At 38.6% G+C, this 13,561-nt stretch overlaps 1 protein-coding gene across 2 annotated transcripts in view; it reads left to right on the forward strand.

Annotated features, from left to right (window-relative positions):
* f9 (coagulation factor IX) overlaps positions 1–12,965 on the forward strand; it is a 34,139-nt gene extending 21,174 nt beyond the window's left edge. For both annotated transcript variants that reach the window (XM_062963664.1, XM_062963665.1), the window contains exons 5-8: positions 2,292–2,420; positions 4,887–5,074; positions 8,494–8,608; positions 12,315–12,965. In XM_062963664.1, coding sequence (XP_062819734.1) covers positions 2,292–2,420; positions 4,887–5,074; positions 8,494–8,608; positions 12,315–12,850 — 968 coding nt within the window. In that variant the 3' untranslated portion in view covers positions 12,851–12,965. The remainder of the gene's footprint in view (positions 1–2,291; positions 2,421–4,886; positions 5,075–8,493; positions 8,609–12,314) is intronic.
* The last annotated feature ends 596 nt before the right edge of the window (positions 12,966–13,561 follow it).

The following is a 13,561-nucleotide window of genomic DNA, read 5'->3' on the forward strand; positions in this document are numbered from 1 at the left end:
CGTTTTTTTTGGCGATTGCGCATGCGGGCCCGCCAGAATGTTTTTAGAAACAATTAGAATCATTACGAATTTTCAGAAATATCTGAAATTTTTGGGTGAAAAAATTGGAAATAGTTTCTATTTCGAAGCGCCGGCGCCCCCTACTTTAGAAACGAGAATTGAAACATTTTTTTCATCGATCGGACATGCCTAGTAGGTATGTTGATAGTGCAGTAGGTTGCTCCTTGTTGCTATTGTGTGCCTTGGAGTTGTTTCCAACTGATGGCAACCCCAAGGTGAACCTATCAAGGGTTTTTCTTGGCCTGATTAGTTCAGAGACTTTGCCTTTGCCTTCCTCTGAGGCTGAGAAAGTGTGACTTGCCTAAGGCCACCCAACGGGTTTCCATGGCTGAGTGACAACTCAAGCCCAAGTCTCCAAACTCATAGTCCAAAACTGAAACTATGACATCAACATGACTCTTGGGCATTTAGTTGATCAAACCAGCCTACATCCAGCCAGAGTTCTTCCATTTTGAACTACAAATCCCAGATGTTTCCAGCCACAATGAACTAGACACTTCTGGGATTTGTAGATCAAAGCAGAACCCCTCAAAGAAAAACACAGGACACCCGATAAAATACACAGACTGGTCTAAAGTAGAAGAATTTGAAAGGAAAAGAAGTTGAAGGATATCAATTAAAGAACAGAAGGACGATTCTTTTTGTGTCTCTCATCTTACTATTTTATGAAAAGCAAAGAATCATTGACTCAGCCAACATAAAGGACAACAATCTTTTTTTGTGTTTGTCCTTATTATTTTCAAAAAAGAGGTTGATTTTTTCTTCTTCATCATCCTCTTTTTTTTTTCTTTGGAATTAAAAACGCAAAGGCGAAGATGGAAGTCATTTTTATATGTATTTATAGTTTTTTATTTGTTTTTTTAATTTTTTATTGTTGTTTTTTTCTTTTTTAAATTTTTTATTTTTTTTTTACTTCTTTTCCCTCTTCTTCCTTTTCTATTCCCTTCTTTATTTCCTTTTCCCATTCCCACACTTCTTCCTTCTCTCTTTTTTAAAATAGATTTTCTATATATATTTTTCTTCACTTTCTGTCAACAACCATTGTTCTGACTCTTTCGTTGTACTTAACTCTTATATATATCAACTAGCTGTGCCCGGCCACGCATTGCTGTGACGAAGTCTGGTGGTATGGGAAATAAATGTATTGAGGAATTGGTGGTAGTTAAGGTAAAGGGTAAAGGTCTTCTCCTGACATTAAGTCCAGTTGTGTCCGACTGCACACTGAAGTGGATTATATGGCAGTGTGGAGTCAAGATAATCTAGTTCAAAGCAGATAATATAAGATTATAAATGGGTTATATAGCTGTGTGGAAGGGCCTTGAGTCTACACTGCCATATAATCCAGTTAAAATCTGATAATCTGTGGAAGAAGCCTAAGTGAGGCCTAAGTCTGCCTGTCCCCTAACTGAACCCTGGCTGTCCCTTGGCTGAGTTGGTTGCTAGGAGACCAAGTGGGCGGAGCTTAGCCCTCTAACTGGCAGCAATTGGATAAAAACAATTATTCCTTTCCCTCTAATTAGGACTTTATTTTTCTTTTCTTTTTGTTGTATCAACCTAGAGCCGTGGATGATGGGTTGGGTTGTCAAATTTCGAGGTTGGGGGGCCTGTAGTTTTGTTGTTTTGTCCGCTGCCCTGATGCCATCACTCTTTTATATATATATATAGATAAAAAATTAATTAATTTTTTTTTAAAAAGCAGAACTCCTCAATATTAAATACTCAAGAGCCAAGTTGTTAACCTAAGGTCTCAAGGGGTGCATTGACCCTGTAAAGCATGGACAAACTTCGGCCTTCCGGGTGTTTTGAACTTCAACTCCTGCAATTCCTAACAGCCTACTGGTTGTTAGAAATTTTGGGAGTTGAAGTCCAAAACACCTGGAGGGCCCAAGTTTGCTCATGCTTGCTGTAGAGTGAATGCAGTTTGACATTGCTTGAACTCAGCGACTCAATTCTATGGGATCCTGTGAGGTGTAGTTTTACAAGGACTGTAGCTTCCTCTGCCAAAGAGTGTGGGTGCCTCACCAATGACAAATCCCAGGGTTGGATTCCAACACTTTAAAACCCATCTGTCTGGCAGCAGAAGGCAAGCAGTCTGCAAAGCAGGTTGGAAGCAGCCGTGCTGGCTGTGAGATTCTGGGGCTTGCAGTCCAAGAAGGAGCAGAAGCGTTTTAGAGTTTGGATTTTGGAATAAGGGAAGCTCAACCTGTACTAAACGTTTCAACTCCCACCAGATACTTCCTGCTCAACAAACAACGGGGGTTGCAAACAAATCTGCGAGAATGGACTGACGGGGAAAGCAACCTGTTCCTGTGCTCCTGGCTATAGATTGCAGGAAGATCAGAAGTCTTGTGAACCAACAGGTAAAAGAAATATTTACTAAAGTCAGAGGTGTGATTAGCTATCTTCTTACCTATACCTATAGCTATCGTCTTCAGAGTAAGGAATTTGCTCAGATTCGATCCTCTGCAGACCTGTAATAAACTTATTGCAGAGAGACAGAGCACGTCAAACACTGGAAAAATGGTGACAGAAATGGTTAGGAATGATAAATGTCTGGTAGAGCTGAACCTTTTTATTAAAGCTGTCTCTTTCTTGGCACCTTAACTGTGGGGCATATTGATTTTAATTGCTCGCTTATTGGCCAAAAGTCCCTCCTGGTTGTATCATTTGATGTCAGAAAAGACGGGGAGAAACAAAAAGCCCTCCTGACGCTTTCTTGACAGGAAGACAGCCCAACAGGCAGAGGAATAATGTGTCTTCCTTTTTCTTCTTCATTTGTGAAGCCCCTCCTGTTCAACCCAAATTATGCCATCGCGCCTGGGGCTATAACTCTTAGCGAAAGAGGCATGGACGTGACATCTTTCCCCAGGGGATTGCTTCTTGCCCTCCTTTAGGGAAACTGGAACTCCCAAGGACCAAAACACTGTAGATAACTCAAAACTGCTTTTATTGTTCACAAAAGGTTATCCCTTTAAGGCAATAAGCTGGAAGTTTCAAAGGGGTAAAGGAAAATATACATTACAGTCTTTGGTTGTCTTAAGTACAAGGAGCTCTGCAGCTGAGAAGCTTTTCCAGGTCCCTCTTTCTCAATGGCTGTGAATGCCGGAGCAATCCTCAGCCTCAGTCCAAATGTCCTATGTTTGAAGACACAGTCTTTCTTTGGTGCCAAAGAACTGATTTGAAGGTGCTTGAGACTCCTCAACGTTGTTCAAGTTGGCCCTGAACATGAAGCATAAGTCTCAAGGGTAAGAACCTCAGAATTGGTGCTGAGAGGTAACTTAATCAAGGGCTTTTAGAGCCAAGTCTCTCTCTCACGTCCATCTGGTAGAAAGCTTGATAGTGGAATGAAAAAGGAAACACTGTCCTACTCCAGGAAGAGGTGGAGCCAAACAATTGAGCTGAGGAAGCAATATAACTGGTGCAAACAACATTGATTGACAGCTATAAATAACCAATCAATTCAATTACTTTTACAGGGTAAAGGCAAAATCAGGCATGATACAATTCAAATCTTGCAATTTACAGTTTGACATATAGATGGCGCCACTCGCGCTGTCACATAAATAATGTACTTTCTTACAGAGGGTTTGTCCTCTCATCTTGACCCTCTGATGGTCCACTTTTTGACTTAGAAGAGGTCCTACACATTCCTTGGAAAAGTCTTCCCATGTTGAATCAATGCAATTCTAATATACATTGATGGGAGTATAGTGTTTAGATCGAGGGAAGCCATTGTCCCACTCTATTACAGAGGAATTGTCCTATCATCTTGAGCTCTGATGGGCCACTTTTGAAAAATGCAAATTTTTAATTGTATAAGATACACAAGGTTGTGGGTGAACTACCACTCGCATCATGCCGAGTGTTCCGTCTCCCAGGGTTTGATTTGCATTTTCCCATGGTTGCAGGGAATAGCACTCTTTTTGCATTTTTCCCAGGGTTGCTGCAGACTCAGCAGCACTCTGACAGCCATTAGCAGAGATTTGTAACCATTCTGCAAAGCCTTTTCTGCTGAAAGCTTGCAAAGTGTCCTTTTGTTTTTGAGACCGCCCCTTTTCTTGGGGATGAAATCTCCATTTTGAGAAGCCTTTTTTTTTTTTGCCTTTCCACTCAGACTTGCTTGTGTGGTCAAGCCAGGCCAGCTCAGACAAGCCATCACAAGTACTGACTTCTTGCCTTTGAAACTGGTGCTGAGCTCAGATAGGGAAAGACCTTCTCTTTCTAATATAGCAACTCAGCACTGGGGCAAAGAATATCTCAGGATTTCTCTGCCATTGGAAGGAGCTCCAACTACTCCGTCTCCAAGCTAGCTTTGAGCTTAGATAGGGAAAGATTTGCTCTTTCTAATATAGCAGCTCAGGGCTAGAGTAGAGACCATCTCAGGATCTCTTCGCCTTTGGAGGAAGTTAGCCCAGCAGCTAAGGGGGAAAGCAAGAAAGAAACATCTGCATGATTTTATAAGTTGACTGTTTATATTTGTAACCTTAACTATGTGTGCCAAGTATGTCAAGGACTTTGAGGAAATAAAAATCTTGTTGGATGTTCAACTTGAAGTGGCCTTGGTAACTGGGACTCCTGAGCTTCGAAGTAAGGCCCCACGGTTCATCTTAGTTTATCATAGATGCCCGGGTGTGACGGCATACCGAGAAACTCCATCAATACATAAGTACTGATGGAATTTCTTGGCAAGATGCTAGTGGTAGTCCACCTACAACCTTATGTATTTTATACAATTAAAAATTGACTTTTTCAAATAACCCAGGCAACACTGGGTATCCAAGCTAGTATTTAAATATTTGAAATATTTGTTTATCGTTTATCCATAGTGCCCTTCCCGTGTGGAAAGATCACTGCTCCAGAGGTAGCAAGGCATACGTTCTCCCAGGCTTCATCCAACGCGACTGCTGCCCACGAGGAAATGTTGGATAACATGACTCAGATGATTCTCCCACCATCCAGACCCAAGCGGGAAGTTGCCAACATGGACAGCATGAAAGGCGAAGTTCCGTGGCAGGTAGCAACAATTATGTTGCAATAGGTAAAGGTTTTCCCTGACGTTAAGTCCAGTCGTGTCTGATTCTGGGGGGGTTGGTGCTCATCTCCATTTCTTTTTTAAGTTGTTTTTATTGTGCAATTTTTAAGCAACTTGTATCTTTCCTGTTACAAACAGTAATCGAGAGTCTTTTTTCATTCGAATAAAAAACACCTCTTAGATACCACAACCCAAATACCAACATAAAGTGTGGGAGAACCAAAGAGAAGAAGAGAGAAAAATAAAAAGAAGAGTAAAATAAAATAAAAACAGAACAGGATAAGACAAGAAATAGAAGGGGGAAAAAACTATATAGATGTATACAGTAGAGTCTCACTTATCCAACATAAACGGGCCGGCAGAATGTTGGATAAGCGAATATGTTGGATAATAAGGAGAGGTTAAGAAAAAGCCTATTAAACATCAAAATAGGTTATGATTTTACAAATTAAGCATCAAAACATCATGTTATACAACAAATTTGACAGAAAAAGTAGTTCATTACGCATTAATGCTATGTTGTAATTACTGTATTTACAAATTTAGCACCAAAATATTATGATGTTTTGAAAACATTGACTACAAAAATGCGTTGGATAATCCAGAATGTTGGATAAGGGAATGTTGGATAAGTGAGACTCTACTGTAGAAGGAAAAAAAACTATATAGATATATACATATCATTTATCAGTTGCTATATGTCTCTATGACTTCCAGAGCTCTGGAAGTTGTCCTCTTTATTTTTTGCAATAATCATGTGTTTTAATTTTATAGTTTAAAGAAAAGGTTTAACTACATTTATTATTGTTGTTGTTTTTGTTTCTATTATTCTCCCAGGAAGTTTCCTTAGTCCAATTCTATGTGAATATTTATTTTTTCTTTTATTAAATACTCTTTCATGGGTCTCCAATCCGTGCTGTTTTTGGGAGTTCTGTCCTGTGCTAACCTCTGTGGGTTGTTGCTCATCTCCATTTCTAAGCCAAAGAGCTGGCATTGTCCATAGACACCTCCAAGGTCATGTGGCCACTGTCATGACTGCATTGAGCGCCGTTACCTTCCCGCCGGAGCAGTACCTATTGATCTACTCACATTGGCATGTTTTTGAACTGCTAGTTTGGCAGAAGCTGGGGCTAACAGTGGGCGCTCACTCCGCTCCCAGGATTTGAACCTGGGACCTTTCAGTCTGCAAGTTCAGCATCTCAGTGCTTTAACACACTTTGCCACCGGGGCTCCACATTCTGCAGTGTAGATGCACTCAAAAATTGCAGCTGAACCATTTTGGCTCCAAGAATTCCTCAGGGTTTTATTGCAGGGCCCGTCTCTCTAGTGAAACTGCTAGACATGTACCTTTGGTTAAATAATAATACTTAATTATTTAATTATTTAATTATTTAATTATTTAATTATAATTTAATTATTTATTATAATTTAATTATTTAATTATTTAATAATTATTTAATACTTAAATAATAATACTCAATAATACTGTTATTATAACAGTGTGACATTTGAGGCATTTATTTCAAGAATTCTTTGTTTGGCAGTCCAATAGTCAAACCAGCATTGATTTCAGTACAGTTTAGACTTTGCCGCCCTCTGGAGGTAGCGAATATCAAAAGCAACATTGGCATTAGCTAAAAAAATTTCCCCTGACTTTGAATCCAGTCGTGTCCAACTCTTGAGGTTGGTGCTCATCTCCATTTCTAAGCCCAAGAGCCGGCGTTGTCCGTAGACACCTCCAAGGTCATGTGCCCAGCATGACTGCCGTTAACATTGATGTTAGGATCCTACATTTTGTGGGGAGAAACAAAACACTTACCAATTTTCTCATTCTCTGTGAGAAAGGATGACCAGTTGCCATGAGGTGGTGGTGGTTGTTGTTGTTGTTGTTGTTGTTTCTGGGTTTATTTGTTTATTTGCAAAAAAAGAAATCCATTTGTATAAAAAAAGTGGGACTTTGCACAAAAACCAACATTTTTCCTATCTGGAGCAGAATCGTTGAATCGTTGAACAGTGGATTAACTTGCAGATAGACCCAATGGATTCCATGACTCTAATCTTGTCGGAGTTTAAACAAGATTTAGGCCCTGGATTTATTTATTTATATTTATTTATTTATTACAACATTTATATCCCACCCTTCTCACCCGAGAGGGGACTCAGGGTGGCTTACGATAAGCACACATATAAAAATTATACAATCTATATATATAAAAGAGTGATGGCATCAGGGCAGCGGACAAAACAACAAAACCACGGGCCCCCCAACCTCAAAATTTGACAACACAACCCATCATCCAAGGCTCTAGGTTGATACAACAAAAAGAAAAGAAAAATAAAGTCCTAATTAGAGGGAGAGGAATAATTGTTTTTATCCAATTGCTGCCAGTTAGAATGCTAAGCTCCGCCCACTTGGTCTCCTAGCAACCGACTCAGCCCAGGGGACAGGCACAGTTAGGCTTCACTTAGGCCTCTTCCACAGATTATCTAATTTGCACTGGATTATATGGCAGTGTAGACTCAAGGCCCTTCCACACAGCTATATAACCCATTTAGAATCTTATATTATCTGCTTTGAACTGAATTATCTTGACTCCATGCTGCCATATCATGCAGTCATGCTGGTCACATGACCTTGGAGGAGTCTACAGACAACGCCGGCTCTTCGGCTTAGAAATGGAGATGAGCACCAACCCCCAGAGTCAGACATAACTGGACTTAATGTCTGGGGAAACCCTTTACCCTTTAACTTAACTACCACCAATTCCTCAATACTTTATTTCCCATACCACCAGACTTCGCCACAGCAACGCGTGGCCGGGGACAGCTAGTACACTATAAATCAGATTAAAAATTATTAACTTACATCAACTTTTATAACTTGATAACCATTTGAGCTTTGGACTATAACTGGAGATTGGAGTTCGAACCCCCATTTTGCTTTGGAAACCCGCTGGATGACCTTGGACAAACTCTTAGCTGCAGAAAATAGAGTCACTTTGGGGTCACTTTTTCGGAGCCCTCGATGGTGCAGCGTGTTAAAGTGCCGAGCTGCTGAACTTGTGGACTGAAAGGTTGCAGGTTCGAATCCGGGGAGCGGAGTGAGTGCCAGCTGTTAGCATCAGCTTCTACCAACCTAGCAGTTCAAAACACACAAATGTGAGTAGATCAATAGGTATCGCTCCGGTGGGAAGGGAACAGTGCTCCATGCAGTCATGCCAGCCACACAACCTTGGAGGTGTCTATGGACAAAGCCGGCTCTTCGGCTTAGAAATGGAGATGAGCACCAACCCCCAGAGTTGGACACGACTGGACTTAATGTCAGGGGAAAACCTTTACCTAACTACACTTTAAGTAGAAAACCCTTTGAAGGCAAAAAACAAGACTTTCTCTGCTTCTAGGTTTCCATGTACAGCTTTGAGAGGAGAGGGTTCTGCGGCGGGACCATCATTGCCGAAAAGTGGGTCATCACTGCGGCGCATTGTTTGGCACAGCAGCCACACACCATTGTGGCAGGTAAGGAACAGAGAAGGTGAAATGTGGAAACTGCCTTTCCTGCCAGCTTTATTTTTTTACTTAAAGCAGGAATGGCAAAAAAATACTGTATATACTCGAGTATAAGCCTAGTTTTTCAGCCCTTTTTTAAGACTGAAAAAGCCCCCCTTGACTTATACTCGGGTGAGGGTCCTGGTTGGCTTATATTTGGGTCAGCTTATACTCGAGAATATATGGTACATTTATTATTTTTCTCTATTATTATTGGTATTATTACATTTATTATTTTTCTATATTAATGTTGCTACGATTACATTTATTTTACTCTATTTTTATTATTATTAATAATAATACCTTTATTATTTCACTCTGATCTTATTATTATTGCATGTATTATTTTACTCTATTATTATTAAAAGGATACATAAGCACATTTACATTGAAGAAGATGAGAATAATGATTTGATCAGAGTTGGACAGTCTTATCTTAAATTTGAGCTTTATGTAAATATACAAAAACATTTAACCTATTGATGCCTCAATTAATGTAATTTTATTGGTATCTATTTTTATTTCTGAAATTTACCATCCTTGGCTTATACTGGAATCAATGTTTTCCCAGGTTTTTTTGTGGTAAAATTAGGTGCATCGGTTTATATACTCGTATTTACTCAAGTATATACGGTAGCTAAAATCTGGACTTGTTGATCGATCAATCAATCATCAATTTGAAACATTTATTTTTCATTTCTCATTTCTATTATTATTAATAATACATTTATTATTTCACTCTGATCTTATTTTTATTATATTTATTATTTTACTCTATTTATTACTACATGTATTATTTTCCTGTATTTATTATTATTATTATTATTATTATTATTATTATTATTATTATTATTATTATTATTACATGTGTTATTTTTGGAGCCCCGGTGGCTCAGTGTGTTAAAGCGCTGAGCTGCTGAACTTGCGGACCGAAAGGTCTCAGGTTTGAATCCCAGGAGCGGAATGAGCGCCTGCTGTCAGCCCCAGCTCCTGCCAGCCTAGCAGTTCGAAAACATGCAAATGTGAGTAGATCAATAGGTACCACTCCGGCAGGAAGGTAACGGCGCTCCATGCAGTCATGCCGGCCACATGACCTTGGAGGAGTCTATGGACAACGCCGGCTCTTCAGCTTAGAAATGGAGATGAGCAACAACCCCCAGAGTCAGACATGACTGGACTTAATGTCAGGGGAAACCTGTATTTATTATTTTTATTATTACATGTATTATTTTACTCTATTATTATTAAAAGGATACATAAGCACATTTACATTGAAGAAGATATGAATAATAATTTAATCAGTTGGACAATCTTATGTTAAATTAGAGCTTTATGTAAATACCGTATATACTCAAGTATAAGCCGACCCGAATATAAGCCAAGGCACCTAATTTTACCACAAAAAGACCTGGGAAAACATTGATTCCAGTATAAGCCGAGGGTGGTAAATTTCAGAAATAAAAATAGATACCAATAAAATGACATTAACTGAGGCATCAGTAGGTTAAATGTATTTGAATATTTACATCAAGCTCTAATTTAAGATAAGACTCTCCAAGTCTGATCAAATCATTATTCTCATCTTCTTCAATGTAAATGTGCTTATGTGTCCTTTTAATAATAATAGAGTAAAGTAATACATGTAATAATAATAATAAATAGAGTAAAATAATACATGTAATAATAATAATAAATAGAGTAAAATAATAAATGTAATAATAATAAGATCAGAGTGAAATAATAAATGTATTAATAATAATAATAATAAATAGAGTAAAATAAATGTAATAGTAGCAACAATAATAGAAAAAATAATAAATGTAACAATACCAATCATAATAAAGAAAAATAATAAATATACCATATATCCTCGAGTATAAGCTGACCCAATTATAAGCCAACCAGGACTCTCACCTGAGTATAAGCCGAGGGTGGCTTTTTCAGTCTTAAAAAAGAGCTGAAAAACTAGGCTTATACTCGAGTATATACAGTATTCAAAAACATTTAACCTACTGATGCCTCAATTAATGTAATTTTATTGGTACAGTAGAGTCTCGCTTATCCAGAAAAAGAAAAAGTAGTTCAATACGCAGTAATGCTATGTAGTAATTACTGTATTTACGAATTTAGCACCAAAATATCATGATGTATTGAAAACATTGACTACAAAAATGTGTTGGATAATCCAGAATGTTGGATAAGCAAGTGTTGGATAAGTTAGACTCTACTGTATCTGTTTTTATTTCTGAAATTTACCATTCTCGGCTTATACTGGAGTCAATGTTTTCCCAGTTTTTTGTGGTAAAATTAGGTGCCTCAGCTTATATTCGGGCCGGCTTATACTTGAGTATATACGGTAACTCTGGAGTTCCTTTGGCCCACTGTTGACATAATAGCTTGAATGTGAATAAGGATATGCAATTTTTTGGAATACAGTAGAGTCTCACTTATCCTACATAAACGGGCCGGCAGAATGTTGGATAAGCGAATATGTTGGATAATAAGGAGGCATTAAGGAAAAGCCTATTAAACACCAAATTAGGTTATGATTTTACAAATTAAGCACCAAAACATCATGTTATTCAACAAATTTGACAGAAAAAGTAGTTCAATACGCAGTAACGCTATGTAGTAATTACTGTATTTACGAATTTAGCACCAAAATATCACGATGTATTGAAAACATTGACTACAAAAATAGCTTGGATAATCCAGAGGCTTGGATAAGCGAGGCTTGGATAAGTGAAACTCTACTGTAGTAGCAACAATAATAGAGAAAAATAATAAATGTAATAATACCAATAATAATAGAGAAAAATAATAAATAATAAATAGAGTAAAATAGTAAATGCAATAATAATAATAAGATCAGAGTGAAATAATAAATGTATTAATAATAATAATAATAATAATAGAGTAAAATAAATGTAATAGTAGCAACAATAATAGAGAAAAATAATAACTATAATAATACCAATAGTAATACAGAAAAATAATAAATGTATCATAATAAATGTATTGAAAACATGGACTACAAAAATAGCTTGGATAATCCAGAGGCTTGGATAAGCAAGGCTTGGATAAGTGAAACTCTACTGTAGTAGCAACAATAATAGAGAAAATAATAAATGTAATATATATTCTCGAGTATAAGTTGAAATAATAAATTTAATAATAATAATAATAGAGTAAAATAAATGTAATAGTAGCAACAATAATAGAAAAAATAATAAATGTAACAATACCAATCATAATAAAGAAAAATAATAAATATACCATATATCCTCGAGTATAAGTTGACCCAAATATAAGCCAACCAGGACCCTCACCCGAGTATAAGCCGAGGGAGGCTTTTTCAGTCTTAAAAAAAGGGCTGAAAAACTAGGCTTATACTCGAGTATATACAGTATTCAAAAACATTTAACCTATTGATGCCTCAATTAATATAATTTTATTGGCATCCGTTTTTATTTCTGAAATATACCACCCTCGGCTTATACTGGAATCAATGTTTTCCCAGGTTTTTTTGGTGGTAAAATTAGGTACCTTGGCTTATATTCGGGTCGGCTTATACTCAAGTATATACGGTCGCTCTGGAATTCCTTTGGCCCACTGAAGATGAAAGTGAATAGGGATATGCAATTTCTTGGAATATTTCCAATGCCTCTTTTTCCAGGTGAATATAACGTAGACGTTTTCGAACACACGGAACAACTCCGCCGCATCGTAAGGATGATCCCGCATCCCGCATACAACGCTAGCAACAAGTACCACCATGATATTGCGCTCCTGGAGCTGGACTCACCCCTGAAGTGGAGCTCGTATATCACCCCGATTTGCCTGGCGGACAAAGCGTTCACTGACCGCCTCCTGGAACATGGACCCGGCACCGTGAGCGGCTGGTGGAAGCTGGCGGAGCAACGAAGGCCACCAAGTGTCCTCCAAGTTTTGCAAGTTGACCAAGCGATGTGCCCAAACAGTACTCGGTATAGCATTGTGCCCAACACTTTCTGCGGCAAGAGTCCCGACAACGCTAAGAAGGTCCACCAAGGAGACAGTGGTGGACCTTACACCACAGACATTAAAGGCACGCGGTTTCTAACAGCCATAATTGCATGTGGGGAGCCGTGCGCCGGAGAAGACAAATACAGCATCTACACCAGAATAGGGGACCATCTTCAGTGGATCAAAAATGAGACCGGGCTTCCCTAACTGCAAAACATCTTTCAAGAGCATGCTCTGATGCGGGGAGTGAGAGGAGGAATAAAACCCTCCTAATTTCTTTCACAGCATTAGATATAAATAAACCATATAGTGAATGACTGCACGCACATCTCATTTAGTAAAATGTTTGAATGCTTGGAAGAAGAAGAAGAGAAAAGGCAGAGGGGAGGAAGCAGAATGTTTAGCATGGATAATTGAGATAGATTTGGCTAGAATTCAGTTTTAGTTCCATGTAACAAACTGGGCTACAATTTTACATTAACATATATGTGGATCTAATTGTAGACTCACAGAAGTCCTCCACAGCCATTTATGGCTTGTTGAAAGAATTCAGTTCCATCACTAGTGGTGTGTGTGGGAAGGAATGAACTGCATCAGATGACACCGTCCAATAGGGTGACATCAAAATTATGGTCTACGGATTTTTTGTGCAGTGTTTCAGCAGAAATGTATTACGGTATATTTATTTAAAAAGATTATATCCCTAGAATCACAGTTGGAAGAAACCTCAAAGACCATCCAATGCAATGATTCCCAAAGTGGGTGCTACTGCCCTCTGGTGGGCACTGGAGTAATCCAGGGGGGCGGTGATGGCACCCATTAGGACACGGAAGTGGGGCTAGAGGAGGGGCGGGGCCTCTTCCCAAGTGCCAGAGACAGAGCTGAGCCCCTGAGGCGCCTGTTAGGACACACAGGGGC

The sequence above is a fragment of the Anolis carolinensis genome, unplaced genomic scaffold (genome assembly GCF_035594765.1).
Source record: "Anolis carolinensis isolate JA03-04 unplaced genomic scaffold, rAnoCar3.1.pri scaffold_12, whole genome shotgun sequence".
In the NCBI taxonomy this organism is placed as follows: Eukaryota; Metazoa; Chordata; class Lepidosauria; order Squamata; family Dactyloidae; genus Anolis; species Anolis carolinensis.